At 44.7% G+C, this 23904-nt stretch overlaps 1 protein-coding gene across 2 annotated transcripts in view; it reads left to right on the forward strand.

Annotated features, from left to right (window-relative positions):
* LOC308408387 (bifunctional heparan sulfate N-deacetylase/N-sulfotransferase 1-like) overlaps positions 1 to 23904 on the forward strand; it is a 51205-nt gene that overhangs the window by 19068 nt on the left and 8233 nt on the right. For both annotated transcript variants that reach the window (XM_080900591.1, XM_080900590.1), the window contains exons 2-7: positions 16338 to 17355; positions 19554 to 20036; positions 20792 to 20879; positions 21273 to 21427; positions 22257 to 22442; positions 23615 to 23743. In XM_080900591.1, the coding sequence (XP_080756717.1) occupies positions 16810 to 17355; positions 19554 to 20036; positions 20792 to 20879; positions 21273 to 21427; positions 22257 to 22442; positions 23615 to 23743 (1587 nt within the window). In that variant the 5' untranslated portion in view covers positions 16338 to 16809. The remainder of the gene's footprint in view (positions 1 to 16337; positions 17356 to 19553; positions 20037 to 20791; positions 20880 to 21272; positions 21428 to 22256; positions 22443 to 23614; positions 23744 to 23904) is intronic.

The following is a 23904-nucleotide window of genomic DNA, read 5'->3' on the forward strand; positions in this document are numbered from 1 at the left end:
TTCCCTCTCCTTTCAATTTGCCAAGCAGGTAATTTGAAGTCTGAAGAAATACCAGCAGCATGCTTTGTATTTCCCTTTCTCTGCTTCTTCCCCCTGTCTTTCTCCCTCCAACTACTAGTGACAGTAATATTAACCTCCTCTCCGCTGCATGGGAATCATGTGACCTGGAAGTCGTCTCTCGTGAGAAGCGGTCAACTGTTCTGCTGCTCAGGGTCTTGAACCTCTGAAGCTCATAATGCATTATGACTGCATCGCTCGGGGGTGGGCGGATCAAATATTATATTAATATTATGTTGCGAGTTGTCACGCCACACTTAGGTTGAGAAGCGCTACGCTGGCAAAAAAATTTCTGTAGAGTCATGCTCTGATGAGCCCTCATTTCAAAGGCTGCCTTAGGCCCGGTTTGATTTGATTTTAGCTTCCAACCTTTTGCCAGTGTCATCCACACCACTCATCCCCCCCTCCCCCAGTTATTGACCGCCACTAGCGCACACAGCGCCCATATTCATCAGGCTGATAGCGGCAGTGTTTGCCACATTCCCCACCACCCCATCTGTCTGCGCTCCTCTTCGTTTGTGGAGAGGGCTCAGGCCTGTCACCTGAGGGATAAACTGTGTGGTGGAAACTTGTATCCTCTGAGGTATGCGGGGTAGATGCAGACCCTCATTTGGTTCAGCTGTCGTGCCTCGTACAGGCGGGGAAGGCACAGCAGGCCTCCGTCTCTGTTATTGGAGGAGTTACGGGGCTGGGCGAGACATTTACTGTTTGCGAGAAGGTTTTCACGCCTCTTTAAATCTAAATTCGGGTCATGGCGGTCCTTTTTTTCCCTTTTTTTGTGCAGGGGCGTTTTTATTAACTGTGCATTATTTCATTTGCATTGTTTTTATGCAAAGAAATGTCCAAGTTAAGTTGTCTTTTATTCCCCTGTTAAAAAATTAAAAGAAATCTGCTAGCGCTAAGCAGCCCAGGCTTTAGTGTCTTATGACTGAGTTTTTTCAAAAAACATTTGTTAGTGGTTAGTTGATGGCTATAGCGGCTGGTCTGAGGTCAGCCTGCTTGTGCTGCTGACGGCAGGGTGACAGTTTTTCCTTCATCTTTTTTTATTTTTTTTAACTACCTTAAACTGTAGACTTGCTTATATTTTGACCAAAATACCAAGAATATATTTTTAACGCAGATATTACACAGAATGAGCCCCTTATGAGTAGAGATCACACTGATACATTTCGTCCTCTGTGTGACAGTATAAAGTATACAGAGTGAGTTACAGGAATGCAATCTGCGACTTATTGGCACTGCATCCTTTTCTTTTTAAAGTCTGTGAATATTCGAAGGACTTCCAAAGAGGAATGCTTCTCCAGTGCCTTTTTAATTCATTGACCTCAGGACAGAGAAGCAAAATGTTAACATTTAGCTGCCTTTCCTGCCCAAAGCCAGTACACCGTGCGCAGATTTTCATCTTGCCACAGAGGTCACTCGCTTTCAAATAGCACCACCAAAGATCTGGTGCTTTAGTCAGAGCTAATGATGTGGGAGGAAAGTTCAAAACATCACCCAATGCGTTCTTCCCAAAAACCCTTCTATTGTTTTAGAGAAAGCCGCTCTTCCTTTTTGTCGGGAGCAGAAGTGCCAGTGAGCAAAGTGATAGGATGTTAGAGGTCCTGTCAGTGCTTTCTCCGTCTCTCTCCCAGCCATCACTTTACCTTTCCCCCAGCCTCACCCTTTCGATTGATGGTGAGATCACCCTTTGCATAATGGAATCCAGTCTTCCTTCCAGTCCCTCTTCACTCTCATCAGCTGCTCGCTCTAATTAGATGAGGGTGATTTCAATAAAGTTACCGTCGTCCTCACTCCATTAGTTATATTAACACTCGGATTCCTGCCCCGGAGTTGTCTGTCTATCCTCCGCCTTTCACCGAGGGGGGGGGGCAGTCCTCTTCTTTTCATGGATCTGTGTAACCTAGTTACTGAGGGCCCAGCAGGGGAGGCCAATCAATTAATGAACAAAGGAGACCGCTCACTGAGCAGCAGCGCAAGTCTGGGACTATAAACAGGGCGCTCCCAAAACATGGTCACTGTCAGTTCAGTGCTCAACTGATGGATGTTGTTTTGCTTTGTTGCTTTGCGCGTGTGTAAGTGCGCGTCTGAGAGGACTATTTCAGAGCAGTCCAAAGCAAATGGATACTGTTATCTGTTTGAACACACTGCCAGCCTGACAAAACTCTGCTGTCTATTATTGAGAATGAGAAGTGAAAGATGGGGAAGAATTTGGAACGTTTTTGTTTTTTTTGTCAGGAAAACCCGGAATGCCTTCATCACCATTATGTTTCACCGTATTTGAGACGTGCATAAATGGACATTGAGCACAAAGCTAACAAATTCTGGGCAAAGGTTAAAAATCCATATTCAGGAGTTCTCCCCCTGGCAACCTTGTGAGCACTGGCAGGTCATCCACCTGTGCTCACAATCTTTCACCACTTTCTCATCCTTCCCCTTTTCTCAATACCTCTTTTCATCCTAGTAAGTCCTCCTTTTTTCACCGCAGCTCACCCTTTAAAAAAAACATCCCTGAGGTCCACCCCTCTTTCTATTCTTTCTTCTCTCCAGCCTCGCAGTCTCTCTGTCATCCCTTTTTTGTTAAATCTGGCTGTTCGTCCCCAGTGTTCCCCTCCCTGGAGTTTCCAGCTCTATCTCCCTGTGTGTGAGATCAGTGAACAGGCTGTTGTAACAAGCTGTTGAATAATGTAAGCACAGGGCTATAGGCCAGAGTTTCATTTAACCCTTTGATCTCTGATCACACAGTGGGTGAGGTGGACACATCGTAAATGACAGCTCGACAGCAGGGAAAAGCATCCTGGAGGCCGTTTTGCTTCTGTCTTCCTTCAGCCCTTAACTGAAGGCTAAAGTTTCCCCATCCGGGTTTCATTGGCAGTGTCTTTGTAAGCAGAAACACAGTGAGCGTCCTTAGCCTTAGTTATCTTAACATTGATGTATAATTAAAGGGTTAGAAAAGGCAATGCTGAATAATTGATATTGGAGCAAAGATGTCGTGGCATCCTGAACCTCATTGTGCTCAGTGTTTTAACTTGCAGTGCAGATAAAAGATTTACCAGTTTGCTTTCTGGTCATCTACTTCAGCTAGCAGTGTTTCATTGTGGTCAATGCTACACTGTGACTGAGGAGCTACATATATATATATATATATATATATATATATATATATTAGGGGTGCAACGATACACAAAATTCACGGTTCGGTTCGATACTTTGGTGTCACGGTTCGATATTTTTTCGATACAAAAAAATGTTCATGCATTTTTAATTTGTCATTTATTAAAATTATAAATATATATTTTAACTCAAAAGTACAGTTTTTAAATTTAACCCTAACCCTTGTGCGTGTTTTTTATTTTGACAGCGAATGCGCACCTGCGGACCACTTATGTGCAGCCCTGGTTATTTAGCTCGTCATATTGCAGCCACAGAAATTCTTTTGTCCATGAAACCATAAAGCTGCACTTTCTTTTTGCCTTATAGTCTGATTTGTCATAACTTCTCCGTTTTGTGGTAAGCTTTTCTTTGGCTGTCACTTCTTCACCCTGACCTGTCTTATTTGGCTCAGCAGAACTGAAATGCTTTTACACACTCACTCACATAAGCTCAGCGATTCTCTGCACGATCAACCTCTCACATGTTTAAGCTTGCTGCGGGAGATTTCACTTGTCATGTTTGCATAGTAAGCTAACGATTAATAAGACGATGTCAGAGGAATTGGTGCACAAATTATCATCACTCACAGATCAGTGCTGTCGCTCTCTATACACAGTTCGCACAATTGCAAAGTGAAAGCAAAAAAACAAGCCCAAATTCAAACGCGACTTCAATATGTCACATATTGACAGTGGCTCACCGATGCCAATGACATAATTACCCAGCTACATTTCTGAAAGAATGCAAAAGCATTGACATATATTTTTCCTACAATAGCCCGACGGGCAGGGAAGAGATAGATTTTGGTAGCCCGACTGAAAAAATCGCTAGCTTCGGGACGTCGGGCTAGCGATATTGCAAGCCCTGTATCTGATTGAGGAATCACTCATCTTTGGAAAAGAGAGTTTATTACAGAGAAATGGCTCTTTCCAAAATAAAAGCTATACTATCCGCTTCTTCTGGGCTATATTCTCAGCAGCATAAGGAGAATCATGTGCTAACAGCTGTCTAAATGACTCGGCTAAAGTTAGTAGCATGCTTGCTTTTTTTTGTCTGCTTCCACTTGTCTTTGCACTAGGATGATGTCGGCGTAAATGTGCAGTCATATTCGTTGTGTTCCCACTAGTGCTTTCAGGTTAATCTCGTTGAAATGACCTTAACGCCACAACACGGCAAATCTCCGTTAACGAGCTACCGCCGATCGCTCCGTGCATGGGGCTAGACGGCCAACACGTTAACGAGCTAACTGCGCTAACACACTAGTTCACACCAATGTAATTGAGCATTGCATGGCACATCCAACATACTGTTTTACTTTAGTCCATGACTCGCTTACCTTCAGGGTCATACGTCACATGAAAACCAAAATAATTCCAAACACCAGATCTGAATGAGGTTCAATTTGCCTGTTGCAAGGAGAGCTTAACTTCTGTCTCGCTAGCTTGCCCTGCGCTCTTCCTTCTGACTATGCTGTCTGTGTTGAGCGCTCAGTGGATCTGCGCTGGACAGTGCAGCCTAGGCGGAGTAGTCGAACACAGATTCACTGAGCGCTCAACACAGACAGCATCGTCAGAAGGAAAATTGATAAAATAAATTACAAATGTTGTATTGTTCGATACATATGCGTACCGAACCGAAAGCACTGTACGGTTCAATATCGATACGAATATCGTTGCACCCCTAATATATATATATACCTACCACAAGTGTACCCTGCCTCTCGACCTATGACAGCTGAATGCATGGCTGGCTGTAGATGGATGGATGTACTTTTAGGTTTCAAAACAAGGCCACGGAGTGAAAAGTAAAGCATTACCAATTTTTATCAATCAGCTGACCAAGTCATACGTTTCTAATTCAGAAAGAGAAAGTATTAAGAACATATGGTCACGTTAACTCTTTGTAATCAATACGATTCCTCTCACCTTAAGTGCTTCTACTTAGCTTTTGAGCACCATATCTTGAAGCTTGGGTGTATTGATCTGCCCAGCTGATTGGAAGTTTTCCTTTAGGAGCTATAGTATAGCAGTGGGACTACAAGTGGATGGATCAGTTTACTCCTTCTTACCCCCACTTCCGTCACCACACCTGCCACAGCTAGCAAGAACACACACAAACGGCCCATCTGCGCGTGCAAATCCTCGTGTGTCAGTGCAAGAGGCTGCTTGTGTGCTCAGGAGAGCACACGTCTGAGAGGCGTATTAAATGAGAAATGTGTTACATAGGGTTTATGGTGGCGGCGTGTGCTTGAACCGCATTGACTTGAGCAGCTGCTGGGCCTTATTATGGATCCGTGGCAGGAGACAGATTTTAGATTTTTACAGGGCTAACACACTATATGACAGTCTGCTTTTCCGATTGAGTGCTAGAACCCATAACCCACTGCCGATTAACATCCACGCACTCGTGCAGAAACGTGCACACTTTTACACCCATAAACAACAACAGCAATATACACTCCATTAAATGGTCAAACAGTAGATATGCATGTCTATATAGGATGCTGTTTATCCACAGGTCTGGCAGTGTCTCTCTTCCCACTTACATATGTCTACTTTTCTCTGATTCTCTTCTTTTATCTAACAGATGCTAAAATATAGTTTGGATTTTTAAAGGTGTTCTGGGATTGACCTCGTGCGTAGCCTCAAGCCTCCCCCTTTTGTAAACTGATATACCTCATGTGTGCGTGCGCGTGCAGGCGTGGTGTCACAGTCGGATACATAGCAGCTGTGGAGGAGGCGGTGAAGAGGGGAAATGGGAATAGCCAGCACAGTAGACAGAGCCCAGATAGACCTGTCAGCTCTGTGACACCCACACATGGCTCAGGCTCTCCTCTGGGATGAGACCAGAGCAAGGGAAAGGAAGCGTGACAGGGTGCAGGTAGAGCCGTAAAGCCACGGCAGAGGTGTGGTACGCGCTGCGTAAATTCTTGCTCCCTTTTGTTCACACAGATCAACAGATTCACAAAAATAAGAAGGGTTTAACTACATGAGTGCTAAATATTTTTAGCTTAAGTCTGCAGTCAGCGGTTACAAGCTAATGTTGGGACTGCACATATAGCTGTGAACAGTAAGTTGCACAGCTACCGCAAGTTTGGAGTCCTGCAACTAATTCTGCGTTGCACAGAGGTCTGGAAGCTGGCTTAGCCACTTTAATAAAATAACATAGCTGTGTTAAAGCCACTCCTGTGTAGCTGTTGGCCTGTGTTTGGGATTTATGTCTTGCTGAAATCAAAACCTTCTCTTTATAGTTTCATAACAGAGATTCCCATAGTTCGTTTTTCCCCTTCCTTTGTTGTTGAATTTATTTTACCTTTACCAAATTATGCTGCAAGGAAGCCCCTCCAAGCATGATTCTGCAGGAACCAGGCTTTGTGGATGAAGGATGAGTTATGATGACATCACACTGTTTGGTTTACACCAAACATAGCATTTAGTGTGATAGAAGGGGGGGGGGGAAGCAAAGCTCATTTTTCTCCTTATTCCAAAAACTATTTCAGCTTTGTTCCAAATTCTCCCACATGCCTTCTGGCAAACGCTAGCTGAGATGGCATCAGTTTTTTTAACAGTGATTTCTCTCTTTTTCAGTCTACCAGAAAACTAGCTGGTAAATCACCCGGGCAACTGTACATTGTCTCTCATCTCTCAGCCATGGAGGCTTGTAGGTTCTTCAAAGTTGCTGCAGACCTCTCGCTTGGCTTCAAAGTGGTGTCCTCCAATGCAGAGATGCTCAGTTTTTGAAGATGGCCATGAATTAAAGTTTTTCAATCACTGGATGGCTTATATAGACGTGTTTATTATTTCCACTGCTGCTTACCATTTAGTATGTAACACTGCCGGGATTTTTTCTCCCCGGTCCAAAACATGTAACCATTGTGAGAGCTTTTACATTAATATTGACATATGGAGCTAATGCAAAAAAAAGGTCTTGGAATTGCATTCAAATGAACTGCTCACATTTGGTCCTTTTTTCTTCTTCTTTCAATTAAGAAACAAGCAGAGACACTCGTGCTGCCACGTTGGAAAAGCTGGAAGTATCGCTGAGCTTGACTGCGGTCGTGTTTTTTCAAACCGCGGCTGTGGAAGAAAGAATTAGAGAGAAAGAGAGAGGAGAGGAAAAAAAAGTCTCAGGCTCAGTTTCAAGCAACACATAGGATTTGTAATAAGATTCACGACTGGGCCTACAATCCGGTGTGTAGTTATTGTTACTGCGATAAGCCAATCACGAGGCTGAGTGTTTCTCTGCAGTTGGATGTGTCAAGTGTGCGCTGTTTGTTTATGTAAAACATACTGTAGACAAATTTCCACTTCCTTCCATTTATCTGCTGTTCTTGATTGTGCGCTGAAAGCAAGCTGATGATTATGAGTGTGTTTTCTTACGGGGGTGTGGGTGGGATCATATCTGTTTGATCTCGCAGGCAAAAATATGGGCAGCACAACAGAATCTCATCTCTTGTGTCAGCTATTCTTCCGCGCTGCGATATTCTCATGGGAACGCGTTTCTGCTGCGCGAATCACAGACAGATCAGTGCGGGCCGGTTCTTATCTGGACATGAAGGACGGGAAGATGGAAGAGGGAAGGTGTAAAAGTGAGGGAGAGGAAAGGAGACGAGAGAGAGGAAGAGATCCTCTGGGAATCATAATACCTGAAATTTGGGTGGGAGGGCGGCGGCTCTTGAATCTAGCCCATCATCATTTCATAAGCAGGTATTTTACTTGCCCCCCTTTTTTTTGCAGGCCGGGATGCAAGCTCACCTCGGCTGCGTTCCCTCTGTTTCCCCTCAGATTGAGCAGATTAGACAGTTATATTGTTTATGCGAGTGCCACGACTCGTGTAACAGCCTGCCTGGAGATTTTGTTATTAGTTTGATCGCTTTCTTTTCTATTCGTCTGCGGCCATCATGCGCGTTGTTGCCGTTTGATAGCATCTCTGGTTCATGTCAGGTCAGCAGATCTCTTATTGCTGTTCTGCTGCAGGTGGGGAGGTCCTAATAAAACCGTTGTGCTTCAGTCAGACATTCTGCGGGGCACTACGTAGGGTTTTCTCAGCTGAATGGGCATTTGATCAGCAGACCCTGCAGCATCAAACCACGCTGACACTTAAGTGCTGTTGTCTCTACGTTCCCCTTCCACTCAGGAACCCCCGACTCCCACACTCACATTCACGGAGACGTGCGTTATTCGCGAACAGTGCGACTTTCACCTCTGAGTGATGTGTATTGTCTGCATAAAGAGAGACCCGTCAGGGATCTTCAGTTCCCGATGGAGACATCAGGCTGCCCGCCATGCTCTCTTGTCCTTCACTAGCATCCTGAGATGACAGTAGATAAACAATGGGAACAAACAGGCACTCCCACCAGCATTGATCTGGCTGGCTCACCCCTCCCTGCTTTCACCAACAACGCCACATTGATTCCACCTACACTCAATTTATATGAAAGCCCCCCCCCCCCCCCCCCCCCCCCACCTCCCTTTTCTACCAGGACTGACAAAAATGATAAATGACCAACCCCTTCCTCCCTCTTCCGCCACCTCCCTCTGCCTCACGTTGGCTGTCCGAGGCTCTACAAACCTATTTTCTACCCTCAGAAATCCAATAGAGTGTGCTTGCCTTTTTTCCCCTTTCTCTGAAGTGTAGTTTTTGCCGGTGTGCGGGTTGTTCACCACCTTTGCAGTAATTTCCACACATAAACATGTCACTGGGTATAATTTCAACCCTGCAGGACGCCCATATCCGTGATGTCAGAGCATTAAGGAAGACAAATGAAGGAAATTAATATGCATTTTCAATGGCAGACGCCGTAGGATCGCTTTACCCTGCGGCTAATGCCTCTGATAGTCTGCTGTGTCACTTAAATAAGTAGTCATATGCACAGTTTCCAAAATGATGTCAATTATTTTCTTCTCTTTGGCTTAATCAGACCGTCGTCTCATTATGTAATTATTATCTGGTTAATTTGTCCCCTGTGTAAATCGCACGATCGAGTTTGTGGTTCGACTGTCCATCTTAATACACGTTCAGCTTTTTATACATATTCTTTTTCTGATCCAGTGTCCCCCTATGCCTGTAAATGGGACACGGAGCGTCTATAAATAGATATACTGTGGCACCGAGCTGCTGGTGTGTGCGCGTGTGTGTACTGCTTTTCACATGTTCCGTGGAAGTGATCGAGGCCATTGATGAGGATGCCGGTTCCACTCTCGGCCCCTCCATCCTGCTGCCCAGGGGTGCAATACCATTTCACATCTCACTTAGACCCTTCCCTAATGATCCTTCTCCGCTCAGCCACAGTTTTCCCATGGCTCCCAACTCCGCACTGCTTTTCCCACTGTGAGGTGATCCATTTTACACTTCCCTCTGCTCTCAGATACCCACTGGAAAACTAAAGGAAGGTGGCAGCCAGGTTTGTGAGCCTCCAAGATGAAAATGACTCACGAGTGCCATGTATAATTTATTCCCTGCTCCTCCTGTTTCTTATTCATTTCGGTCTTAATCATTCTCACATATTATAAATGTGTAATCATGCCATTATGCCAACGCCTACTTAGGTTGTCTCCCTTGACGATGATGTTTGTGTTGATGGGATCTGATGTGATCTCTTAAATATAGAAGTCTGAGGGCAGGGTTACCGTCTTCCCATTCTCTCGATAATTGCTCCTAGGTAAAGATTCCACTACCTCGTGCGCATTTGAAGATAATTCCCTCCTTGTCCCGTTACTATGTCAAAGAATAGCATTGCAATCATTTCAATTATGACAGCGCTGGGATCGAGGTCATCGAGTGGGGCCTTGAGAAGTAATTGGAAGGGCATGGGCGAACCGAGGAAAGGCATTTTTCTTCTGCGAAATTGCCTCAGTCTTGGGGACAGTAAATTGAGGTGCTGAAAAATGATGTGATAATTCAGCCACATGGTTTGGTAAGGGGAAATTGTCTGAAAGGCACTTTCTGGAGAATTAGAAGGCAAAACTACATTTCCCTCCCGAGTCCTCTGTCCTTCACGCAGTGGCATGAAATGAATTGATGAGACGGAGGGAGAGGGAAGTGTCGGTGTAAATGTTTGCAGCTAAAATGAAGCTGCCTGCTCGCGCATTCAGATTGGCTGAAGGGTGAGAGGCGGTAGCCCGAGCGAGGATACGGTACTCCGCTCCACACTATTTCACGGCCTAAGCCTTTAATCGCAGCAGCTACAATGAATGCATAAAATGGAATTCAAATTTCAGATTGATTGATTTTATATTGATGAATGCCAAGGCTGGCTTAAGGGGAAAAAGAACTGTGACTGTGGCTTTTTTTAAACGTAACCTCTTTAAGAAGGCGAGTCCTTGCTGCTCTCATGTGCCCGTTTGTTGCTTTTAGATGTGCTTCAAAAGAAATATGAAAAATTCTTGCTTTTTGAAGTTTAATCTCTCTTAAGAAAGGGTAGGAGGCAGAATGCAAATGTGGAAATTTGCTCCGGCTTTGCTATTTACTGCTTGAGACTTGGGCATCTTGTAGCCGCGGACAGTCAGCATTTCGAAAATGTCAGGCTTTTGAGTGAGCCTTCTGAGCGAGCGTCGTGGACATCTCAGTTCTCAAATCAAAAACATGGCTGCCATCCCAGCCTCCCTCCCAATGTACTGTCAAAACTTCACCATAGTGGCTCTATTGTGTCTCATTTCTTAATCCCTTCAAGGTATCTCACACAGTAACAGAGCTGCCATAAGCACATTTGGTGCTGTTTGCAGATTAACAGGATTACAGATTATGGATTACACTAGCGTCATTCTTACCCATTTAACCTTGACGCATGCCCCGCTGAAAAATTTCAGGCCTTTGCAAACACAAGACCAAGTTCAGTGTTAGTGTTTGAACACGATACTTGGCAGTGTTGTCCAGGACTGAACGCAAACAAGCCTATCTACTATTGGAGTGTCTTGTGTGTGTTTGCGTATGTGGTCACACCAGCAGCCCTTCGATGAGGGTCCTATGGATTAGCGCCCTCACTGTTTTTCCTTCGCCACAGCTTCCATGCCTTTGAACGCAACCCAACTCCAGCGTTTCCATGGGAAACGTGCAGTTGCCAAGTCCTGTGGCGATTGAGCGCTGAGGGTCATCGTTTATTTCTGTCTGACAGGAGCAAAGGGGGCAGATTGGAGAGGGGACAGCAGGGGGGGAGAAGAGGGGGAACTGTTGGGTCCTGAGGGGATGTGGAGGGCCTAAATCTCCTTTAAAAGTTTATTTGTCCAAGGGATCGCCTACGGCGGAGTCTGACACTGGTTTGTTGGTGTTAATGTACCGACTGTCCTCGCAAATCCCTCAGACACTTAGTCGTATTCACACTTTAAAAGAAGTGCAGCAGCAGTGTCGGGGAGGGAGGGGAGGGGGCAAAAAAGGGGGGGAGACGTGTGAAGCCGCATATGGTCGACCGTAGCGTTGTTTTTCCAGAGAGTTGTTACAGCTGAGGACTAGCCTCCATCCCCCTGCTCCTCTTTGTCTCTCATTAATCTAGCACTATGGCTCTGGCTTGTTTCCAGCGATGTAGAGCGAGCAGGTTTAAGTGACCACCCACCCTGAGGAAAAGCATCAGTCTGCCCCCGGTGTCACCTGCTAGTGTTTCTGCCTACATTTCACTCTGTCGCCTCGTGTCTATCAGCCGCTCTAAAATAATGAGCAAAGTGCTTTAATTGTAGTTTTCGAAGCGTCGGGATTGATGGTTATACTTTGGGATGAATCTCTCGCTAATTTCTCTTGTCTTGTACGAGTTGATCAACTTGTCCTTTCATTTGCTATTGTCTTTCATTTTTTCCTTTCTTACTACTCTGGTCTGCCACCTCTATTTAGGGAGGCTTTAGTCCACATGTGCAATTACAGAGTTCATATTTGGTCTGAGCTCTTTCCATCACCAAGAATGAAAAGGTTGGCTATGGGATCTGCGTTAGTCTCCTACTGCCGCTCCTTTATGCATGAGTTAGGACTCTGGCAGACTGGAACACCGTGGTGTCTGTGAACCCTTTTGGCTTCTCTTCACCTTACCCAATATGTCTGCTGGCTATACCTCTCATCAGCTTCTGCAAAGCATGAAATATTCATGTCCCCCTTGCTTTCTCCCTCTGCATTTTTGAATCTATTATTTTGAAGAAAGGAGCACAGGCACGTTTCCAGCTCTATCTCGGCCTCTTCCAAGGTATACGTAGCACATTAGGTGAGATGGGCATGCAGACATTTTGAGATCCATTAGCCATTATTCGGTTTAGGTGCTTTATCTTCAGCCCCATCATGGTCTAATGTATTGTACTCTCTATTTAACGGGTCTGACCTCACTGCTTCGCACTCAAGGCCTTGAGATTTCCCTTTATTTGTGTCTGCTTCTCTCACTCCGCCTCTCAGGCCTTCTCTTTCTCTCTGCCTTCTTCCTTTCTTCAGCTGTAGCTCACTGCATCGCAGTGTGAAGGTCAACATTGGGAGGCGGTCATCTCTACTGTGATTTGGGCAAGAAATGTGGTTTCCTGTGAGTCTGCTCAGTCTTTCCGCGCTGCCATTAGATCTGCTTCCAAGCCATGTTAACAGTGTCATTAAAGTCACAGCAGTGCTTATTGTCTCCCTGCAGACACGGCCAAAGATAGCATGTCTTCAGTCTGATTACACATTAACAGGAATTGACTTTAATATAGCTCTGATCGGGGCAGGCCACTATGGCTGGAAATGGAGAAATCTGAAAATATATACATCATTAGAAGGTTTATCATTTGGGGAGGAAACATTTTACTAATTAGCGTTCAACCAAACCGGTTAGGATTAATTTGTTTCTCTTTTTTGTTTCTTCCTGTTTTAAAAACAAATCTTTTGGCATTTGACTATTCGTCAGAACAAAATAAATCTTTAGTGTCCATGTTCTTAATAGACCACTATAAATGTGTTACTTTGTTGTTAAATCTACATTGTTGTTTCTCTTATCACAAATATTCTTGTGTATTTCAATGTTTCTTCCTGCATATCTGCTGACATACGCTCACCGGCCAGTTCATTAGGTACACGTTGGACCCCCTTTTGCCTTTAAAACTGGAAGCACTCCTCAGAGATTTTGGTCCATATTGACATGACAGCATCACACAGCTGCTGCTGAATTGTCAGCTGCACGTCCGCGATATAAATCTTGTAATGTAGATTCCTCCACATCCCAGAGGTGCTTTATTGGATTGACAATCTGGTGATTGTAGGGGTCATTTGAGTACAGTGAACTCATTGTCATGTTCAAGAAAGCAGTTTGAGATGATTTGAACTTTGTGAAATGGTGTCTTATCTTGCTTAAAGCAGCCATAAGTAGACTGCTTCACTATGCATAAAGGGATGGACATGGTTGGCAACAATACTGCCAAGAAAATAATCCCACACTTTTACTGCAATCAGCAGCCTGAACCAATACAAGGCATATATCCGTGCTTTTATGTTGTTTATGCCAAATTCTGACCCCACAATCTGAATGCTGCTGCAGAAATCAAGACTCATTTTTTTCTGTTCTTGTCTGATATGATTGATACCCGTTGTGGTCTTCTGCTGCTGTCGCCCATCTGCTTCCAGGTTGGATGTGTTGTGTATTCATCGATCTTCCTCTGCATACCTTTGTTGTAACAAGCAGTTATTTAAGTTGCTGTTCCCATCTTATCAGCTCACAGCAGCCTGGCCATTCTCCTCTGACCTCTGGCATCATGGCATTTTTCTCCCAGAGAGCTGCCACTCACTGGATATATTCTCTGTAAACTCTAGCGATGGTTGTGCGGGAAATTTCCAGTAGATCAGCAGTTTCTGAAATACTCAGACCAGCCCATCTGGCACCAACAACCATACCACATTTAAAGTAACTTAAATCACCTTTCTTCTCCATTTCAATAGTAAGTTTGAACTTCAGCCGGTATTCGCAATCATGCCTCTATGCTCATTGAACAAAACAACTTAGAGCTAGCTGCTTATTTAGTTTAATGTCCAATAGTACATTAAACTAAATAAGGTGAGCATATGCCAAAAGGCATATGCTCACATATTTAAAAGGAGGAAAACTATAAACTTACTATAATTTAAAACTAGGAACTCACTGTGGTGAGGTGAAAAGATACTACAACAGAGGACAAGGGGGGACAGCAAGTATATCTACACAGGAGGGTGATGGGGGGAGTGGAAACAGCTGCGGAGAATGAGACACCGTTAAACCAAATCACAGTGAACAAGACAAAGGAAGCAAAAGTAAAAACAAAGCACCAGGACTACAAACTCTCAAAGTAAAACAGGAACTGATGACTTAATGAGGAAAACATCATACACGAGACATGAATAAACTAAATGCAAGAGGCTTGACACGGGAGGGAGGAAAAGAGAACTAGACTAAATTCGCTAGGAGAAGGAATACAAGACATAATCTAAACCTCACACAACCCTGAGATCTCAATATATATCGAGTAAATAAACAAAACTAGAAAGTCCAAAAACTCAAATGCTGGGAAAACAAACCCATGACCATAAAACCATAACACATCATCGTGATACAATTTTAAGATCAAGTGAATAAGGTTTGTTGATTAATATTCTGGTCCTCATTATTGGAGCCATGTAGATTTCTGAAGCATCTTGACGCTGAGAAATCTAAAAAGAAAACTGTGCTTCTTTACAGTGGTAATAGTTGTCACCCTGGTCATGTCCTCTGCTTCACTGTTTCCATCAGGAGTCACTTCCTGTGGCTAATCATACTTTGATATGCTGTGGCACGAACCCTGGCTCCATAAGAAAGGAACAAACAAGGTACCCGGGGATCTTCAAGCAACCAGCTCTGTTGGTTTTTGTCTGCACCGCTGTGATATATTCTCTGAACACCCACTGTTTTTTTTCACTGCCTCTCTTTACATTAGTCTCTGCATCCCCATGAAGGGAGAAGTTGGACACGACTCAGAGAAAAAAGACGTGCAATTTCTTCCACAGATCTTGCAGGAGGCAGATTTAAGGCATCCTGTTAAGCTTAGCTGGAAGGATAGCCGGGGCAGAGACACTTGCCAGACCTTGATTCTCATTAAAAGGACACCGGATGCACTTGATTTTCTCCACTTTGGAATTCCGTTTGAGCCGAGCTCAGCGCGGCCACTTGTGTATTTTTGACGTTACTGCTTACTTTTAATTAAACCTAGGTTTATCGGGTTACCAATAAACCCTTTAATGGCATTATTACATCTACTTTATGTCCCCTTTGTGTCTTGCTGGGTTTCGTGGTCACTGTTTAATGTCTTCGGGTTGAGGGGTATGTGTCTCTAATGCAGCATCTATGGTTTTTACACAGGGATGTGTGCACGGTGCAATAGCTCTTCCCGCTTAATGGTCAGACCATTTTCCATGCAAAGGTAATGATGCTCCATCTCATTTCTCCACCAGGAGACTTAATGGAGAAATGATGTTTTTGTAAGTGACTCGCTCATACCATTCTCATGCTGGATGCTTTACTTTTCACACTTGGCTTGATGGAGGTTGCCTAAAGGGCTGGTATATTATGTTAGGTCTGCTGAGGGTATGGAAATGTATATAGAGTGTGATAAGGGATTTTTTCCAAGAGTAAAGGATCCTTTTGTTGCCAGGTCTGTCTGTCACTCCCATCCACTCCTCTGCTCTTGGATCGCTTCCCTTCCATCGGCTTGTTTTTCCTTTCTTCTCTCCGTTTTGGTTCCGATACTGTGCGGATTTGAGAGAAATAGAAGGCGAATGTCCCCATGGGTGATGGCTTCACTTGCACGCAGTCACACAATTCTGAGCTGAACTGGGAATTGGCTCATCCTGAAGCTTTGTCACTCAAATTTTGCCTATTGATTGTGTGGAGGCTGCGTGAGCGGGTGATTTGTGTGTGTGTGTGTGTGTGTGTGTTATGTTTGCACACACAGGGGTTAGGCGTGTGTGTGTGTGTAGGGGAAAACTGGCAGCTCTTACTTTGTGTAGGTGAATGCAAGGACTACTTTGGAGCGAACTTTTGGAGTGCTGGCACTGCCAGTATGCAACATCTCCCACACACGGCTAATCCCACTCAACAAAAGAACGTGATATGCTGTTTGTTCTATAGGAGCTGATGCTTGTGCTGTTAGATTTTAACGCTATTTCCTTCTGTCTTGCCGTTTTTCTAGGTCAGGAGATTTAATCCTGGGGGAATGCTGTTGAGATGACCTGCGTGGCCTTTGTTTCCTCAAGAGATTATTCTCCAATCAAAAGAGTGGAGCAAAATCGAGCCAGGACATGCTTGACAGGTTTACATGATGGACAGGTGATGGAGTCTTCCATCATCTTTCTCCACCAGTGACTCGGCCTGCCAGCTCTCCCCGCGAGGCATAAGTGTGTACCAGCAGTCCAAGGCCCCTTATTTGTTTGCCATGGTGACATAAGCAGTGCTGCAATATGAGGGAGAACCAAAACCGCCTCATTTCTTTCTCCAGTAGCTCCTGCAGCTGCTATCTTAATGCTTCTTATATTTAGCTCCATAACAAGGCTGACCTTGCTCTGAGAATCCCCTGCTCGCTGTCCTCTATCCACACCGAGAGAGAGACTGTCCCCCAAGGTGTGCTGCTGAGCCGGCGCGGCAGAGCGGTGTGGCGTGAGACGATGCTGGGATGTGTGACCCGCCTCCGTCGGCAGGTCCGTCTCCTCCCCCTGCAGACCTCGCTGATACTTCTCTTCCTCTTCTGCACCGTCAGCGTCTTCATCTCAGCCTACTTCCTATATGGCGTCAAGCGGGAGCTGGAGCCATCAGGAGGGGGTGTATCCGGAGCCGAGGGAGCATCCGCCGACACCGATGACCCAAGGGTCACTCCATCCCGACTGCTGCCTTTGCGGCCTGTCTCAGGGGGCCCTGGGGCAGATCCCGGAGGGACAAGGACAGAACCTGTTGTCCTGGTGTTTGTGGAAAGCCAATATTCTCAACTGGGGCAGGAGATTGTGGCCATTTTGGAGTCTGGCCGATTCAGGTACCGGACTGAAATCTCTCCTGGCAAAGGGGACATGCCCACATTGACGGACAAAGAAAAGGGGCGTTTTACACTTGTTATTTATGAGAACATTCTCAAGTATGTCAACTTGGACGCCTGGAACCGAGAGCTGCTGGACAAATACTGTGTGGAATATGGAGTAGGCATCATTGGCTTCTTCAAGGTTAGGACAACACCACACTCCTTCTGCCTCCCCCTTTCTCTCCCCTCTCTCACTCACACCTTCTGCCCTGTCCATCTGGCTCCACCGTCTCTAAGGAGATGGGATTCACAGAGTTGGAAAGACCTGCCTGGTTCAATATCACTCTGTCCCACGGCAGTGTCTTCTGTCTCTCTTATGTTCTCTGTATCAATGTTTTTCTTTATTCTGCAATCTGGCCTTCTTCTCTTTTCTTCCTCAGTGTCTTATTTCTCTGCTTTGTTTTAACCTACACATGCATTCCCCAGCCTCCTTCTCCCTCTGTGTTTCTCTCATGCTCTCTCCTTTTTCCTCTAGATCAGTAAATCCGTAGATGCTTATGTTTGCCCAAGGCCAGCTTTTTTTTTCTTTCTTCTAAGGTGTTATGGTTTTAATCACCATTTCTGAGCCATGTACAGAAGATCTAGAGATGTAGAAGAAATTTTAGGCAGGTCATGGTTTCCTGGCAGAATTTACCACAAGGAGAAAGAGAAAGCAACCAGTACACTTACACATCTGCATGATTGATGTCGTTGTCCCGTTTTGGCCTTTCCTTGATGGATATCAGCGAGTTTGTTACATACACATGAAGTCCACTACAGACGCAGATGCATTGCTTCTAATTAGACTCCAGCTGTACAACAGTGGACTTGCATCTGCTCTGCATCTGTAATTAGCTTTGGCTACTTTTTTCATGTAGCCCTACAAAGTTTATTTGGATTATTTGTGATTTACAACTCTGTGTTGTTTACAGTTAAAACTCTACAGGGTTCACATGACCGTGAACACGAATAGCATGTCTCCAGAGTTTTGCACACTGTAGAATTTCCCGTATAGCAAACATGATATGGTATGTTTTTGGTCATGTGTAGTCTGTGCAGAATAAAATAGTTGTTTTTTTAAATGAAATAAAATATTTCGACTGATATAGTGGCTGATATTAGCCATTTGCCAATATATCGATATTGTTTTCTCATATTAATAAAGACTCATAAATAACTACATCTAACAACTGTTAGGGAAATCATAAAAATTCTGTGTATTAGTGAGGCTTCATCTCCTTCATAAAGCACGCCTGATATATGGAAAAGGAAATTGATGTTGCATGTGTGCTTGTTTATTTTTCTACATATTAGGTGCTGATAAGATAAAATACAAAGAAAAATAAATACAATTAGATAGTTAAGCATTGCAATAGTTGTTATCTACAGCCTCGGGGTAATTTAACTCCAAATGATGCGGGGCAAAAGAAGCCAGAATGAACGAATGGTTAAAGAAAATCAGCTGATTTGTTTTTTATTAGATTTTTAAAACTACTAAATATGATCAGAGATGTAACGTATAGTTTGCACACATGAATGGGAAAAACGGTGACGTGACACCACGCAGTTTGTGTTAGTGTCAACTTTTCTCGCTAACACCCACGCGCTGTTTTGTATTTCTAAAGGAAGACTTAAGTTGTGCAACATGAAGTGACTGTAAGTAATCATACAGCAAATCAAGCGAATACACTTTTTGTCACGTGTAGTCTGCGGAGAATAAAATGCTCCTTTTCAATGAAATGAAAGGCTCTAAATGCAGTCTACCTCACAGAGCAGGCCTAATTTGTAATTAGTATTTGTATCACTTTCTTCATATTAGTTTCTGATAAGATGTGATGAAAAGAAAAATCAATTAGATGACATGGGTAATCACTTTATTTACATCCACAGCCTCGAGGTAAATGAGTGTAACAAATGAATGTTTCTTTAGATATAATCACCATCATGTGGACACTGCACAGTGTATATTAGTGTTAATGTTTCTAACTAACACCCAAACACTGTGTTGAAATTCTAAGGAAGAGTTATGTTGAAGTGCAAGATGAAGTAAGAGAGAATCAGGGAATGGCAAGTTTTGGCGGGGAAATTTCATTAAGCCTTTGCTGAAGTCTCAGTCTCAGAGTCTTTGAGAACACAGCAGGAGGTTATTCATTTTGACTGCAATCTCAGGTCATAGCAGATTGAGCATAGCAGGTAGAAGCTGCCTCATGCCTTCACGTTTGAGCAGGCCTGACATTCCTTATTTCACACATGACTGGAGAAATTGGGGAGTTATTTCCAATGCATTTCTGTCTTCATCACTCCAGTGTATGATGAATCTGTGTGATTTCTCTCTCGTCTCTGTCTCTCTGTGTTGATCAGGCCAATGAAAACAGCCTGCTCAGTGCACAGCTGAAAGGCTTCCCCCTCTTTCTTCACTCTAACCTGGGTCTGAAGGACTGCACGGTCAACCCCAAGTCCCCGCTTCTCTTTATCACTCGATCTGGGCAGCCGCTGCCAGGTCCTCTCCCCGGAGATGACTGGACCGTCTTTCAGTCCAACCACTCGACATACGAACCCGTGTTACTGGCCAAGACCCAATCAGCTGAGAGCGTCGCGTCGATGGGGCAGAATGCTGCTCTGTTGCCATCAGTGGTGCAGGACCTGGGGCTTCACGACGGCATCCAGAGGGTCTTGTTCGGCAACAATCTGGCTTTCTGGCTGCACAAGCTGGTGTTTGTGGACGCTGTGGCCTTTTTGACAGGGAAGCGACTCTCGCTTTCTCTGGAGCGCTACATCCTTGTGGATATAGATGACATCTTTGTGGGCAGAGAGGGTACCCGCATGAAGGTGCCTGACGTAAAGGTGAGTTTGTGTTTCAAAGTGCTAAAAAAAGAAAAACATCTTCTCAGAATAGTAACTGAACCCACTTATCTATTCATCAGCCGCTGTTTTTCAACAGCCCTTTGCTGGAAAATAAAAAATTGCCTCACACATAGCATGTTCTACCCTCTGCCAGTCATACAGAAACCCCTTCTTCTCACTCCTCTACTCCTTTTGAATGCATTCGTCCCAGTAGGCTGCTCAAAGCTGACAGGCCCCACTGCTCACACTGTCACAGAAGCTCCACAGCAATGAATATTTCAGGGGCCCAGAGACATACAAAGAATGTTGAAAAGCTCCTTGCTTGCGTCCCCTCAGAGCAGAACAGGCTCGCCTCACATGTGGAGGCAGAGGGTATGAGAAAAAGTTATGGAAGAGGCATCAAGGCCCCCCTCACTGGCAGCGCAGCAGCTAGCTTTTAGAGACGCATCACACCCTGACATGATGGAGAAATCTGAGCGAGAGAGAGGGGGTGTGCACTGGGAGCCTCATCCAGCACGGAGATCAAATGAAACAAACACCCGAATCAGAGGAGAGCAAAATATCAAACAGAATGGAGGAGAGGAGTGAGGCAACTGGGAGTGGATGCTGGATGTTTACCGAAAGAAACTTTCAGAATAAAATATGCATGTGGGCACAAGACCGAACGGGTGTTCGCGCTTTCTCATTAATGCGCTCGTGCACCGGTTTCAGCGCATCGTGTATTGACTCACCCTCCTCTCCTCCTACTGTTTCAGGCCCTGCTGGAGACACAGAGGGAGCTGCGCACCCATGTGCCCAACTTCACCTTCAATCTGGGCTTCTCAGGGAAATTCTTTCACGCTGGTGAGATGCAACCCGACGAGAACTTTTGCCAGTTGCTGAGATAAACTAAAATAAATAAAACTTCAAGCTGGTGAAGTCGTGATTCATATTCTTTAATTTTGCTTCTCCTCTCTGTCCTCTCTGTCATGCCCTGACTTTGTCCATTTCCTGCTTCTCATTTCTCAAATGCTTCCTTCTAATATTTGAACTCTGTCTCTCCCTTTGCCTTGCTGACTTTCATTTCCTCTCCCTGTCATCACTCGCTCCATTTTACCTTTGCCTCTTCTTTGTCATCTCCCATTTTTATATCTTCAATTTCCTCATAACCCACCGCCCCTCATTTTTGCGCTAACCCCGTTCATCTCCCTCCATCTCCCCCTCTTCCTTTCCCATGCTATTCTCTCTTACGTCCAGGATCTGATGAGGAGGACCTGGGAGATGACCTGCTGCTTTCCTATGTGAAGGATTTCTGGTGGTTTCCTCACATGTGGAGCCACATGCAGCCCCATCTATTTCATAACCAGTCCGTGCTGGCCGAGCAGATGTTGCTCAACAAGAAATTTGCCATGGTGAGTCAGCTTGGGGGTAAAGGTCACATCGCTGTTTTGAGTAAACACAGTGATCGGCCTTATCTTTTGCATATCCTGCTGTTTTGATTTAAATAGGCAGTCTCGGACGAGCTGGTGACGTTTTTGCAAGTAAAAAAACCCAAAAACAATAAAGATTGAAGCTCACTTCAGTTAGCGGCACACGTGCCTCGAGCAGCTGTTTTGTCTGTAATACAAAAGGGCATCTGGTGCATCTGTGCCTGTAGCCAAAAAAAAGTCTTGCGTTGTTTTGATTAAGAATGCAAAACTAGTGCAATTTTAATCAGATGTGAAGATTCGGACCTGCATGTCTTCTGTGCAAGAAGACGCTGTGGAAGTAGGCTTGCTGAGGCGTCGTTCGGCTCTTATCTAATATCTCGCTGTGGCTGCTCTTTCCTTCCTCACTGCTCGCTCACTCACTCCTCAAACAGAGACGCATAAAAATGAACTTGTTCAAAAAGAATGATTTCCATCTCCACTAACAATGTTAGCACGTGCGACGCATCTTCTATGACCCCTTTAACAGTTAAAAAACAAGTCTAAGATTTAACTGCACAGCAGCAACGGGAAATTATAGGTTTGGTAGAGCTCTTAAATGGTGTAATATGAGCAACAGAACAGCGAGCCCGTTATTAGTTGCATAAATTTGCACACGCTGCATTGTTTTCCTGTGAATTCCTTCTGCTTATACAGTCAGTGTGAATACAGCAAAGAAAACGCAGACACCCTTTTCAAATTCAGACAATTCTCAATATCCCCAGAGCTTGACGGGTGTCGTTAAACCTCGCCTCGTTTTCTTTTTCATCCCCAGGAGCAGGGGATCCCCACTAACATGGGCTACGCGGTGGCTCCTCACCACTCGGGCGTTTACCCTGTGCACATACAGCTGTACGATGCCTGGAAGAAGGTGTGGGGCATCAAGGTGACCAGCACAGAAGAGTACCCACATCTAAAGCCTGCTCGCTTCCGGCGAGGTTTCATCCATAGCGGCATCAGTGTAAGGCAACTTTTCATACACCCAGGCATTCGAAAAAGCCTCGTTATCTTCTTACCTCTGGCTTGTTAGCTTTCTCTCCACTTGGCTTCTCAACATCCATTACCTTCTGAGCCAATAATCCCTTTCAGGGGGCTCTTCTACTATTTATCTTCTACTATTTACATATTTTATCACTCCCCCCTCCTCCTTCAGTTCTTTTATATTTATTCCTCTCTTATGACCAACTCTCTTTTCAACCTGTTCTTTTGCCCCTCATCTACTGCTCTCAGCGTGCCCGCTTTTCCTAGATGATAATTGTGATGACAGTGTTATTATTTTCCATCTTTGGAATCAGGAGTCCTGCAAAAGGCCAGTCCTGCTTGGTTGTATTTCCTATCGAGTGCCAAATGATAATGTAGTCAAGTGAACCAGTCTTGCATGAGACACCTGTCTAGGTTGCGCTGCCTAGGAGGCCTCAGCAGCATAATGGAGACTGACATCCTTGGCAACAGCATAGCAAGTGTCTGCATACAGCAATCATTGAAATGTCAGCACTCCCTCCTCAAAAAAAAAAAACAGAAAGAAAAATACACTTGACTTTATTCAGCTTCGGATCCGAGTTGGTGCTGAAGAGAGCAAAATTAAAGATGAATAGAATACATTCAGGAGGTTTTAAAAGGTGGGTGGGTGAAGGGGGGATCTTATCCATTTCTTTCCCAGGTTGACCTTCACTGCTGATAAGAGGCAGTGCAGCCTCAGTCCAGTTGCTTTGTAGTGCTGGCATTCAGTCAGCCTGTGTGGTCCCACAGTTCTGTTCCTGTCCTTGAGATAGAGCAGTCTGAATGGACAGTCTCCACTGCTTACTGATGATTGATATTCAGTTCCCCTGACACTCCAAACTGTAAACGCATTTCCATGAATTTCCATATAGACTCGGAGTGAATAAGAGGTTTGCCTTGGCTAGATGAGCTGCATAATATGAATGTTATTGGAAGCAAACAATGTGTGGGGTAACTGCTTGGAGTACTGACAGCTTCGCTCTGCTCTCAGCGGAGGGCTGATGGTGTGTATTTATTTGTGACAATGCACTTCTCATGATCCTTTTTTTTTTTTTAACGTGAGTGTGTAACTTCATTCCCTTTTTGTTTCCTCGCTCTTGGTTTGGTGACTTTGTGTTTTTGTTCGTGTCGCAGGTGCTGCCCAGACAGACCTGTGGTCTTTTCACGCACACTATCTTCTACAAAGATTACCCGGGCAGTCCGAATGAGCTGGACAAGCTCATCAATGGTGGAGAGCTCTTCCTCACTGTTCTTCTGAACCCCGTGAGTCAATTACACATCCGCACAGCACCTCGATAGTCTTGCGAGCTTGGAAAAACCGTTTTACTGATGGTGTAAATTGAAATTTAAACGAGGGACGGGACAATGACTAGTCGGTGAGTCACACAGGGATGTCTGCATCAAGCGCACTCTTTTTTTTTTAC

Source organism: Rhamphochromis sp. 'chilingali', assembly GCF_963969265.1.
Source record: "Rhamphochromis sp. 'chilingali' genome assembly, chromosome: 13".
Lineage (NCBI taxonomy): Eukaryota > Metazoa > Chordata > Actinopteri > Cichliformes > Cichlidae > Rhamphochromis > Rhamphochromis sp. 'chilingali'.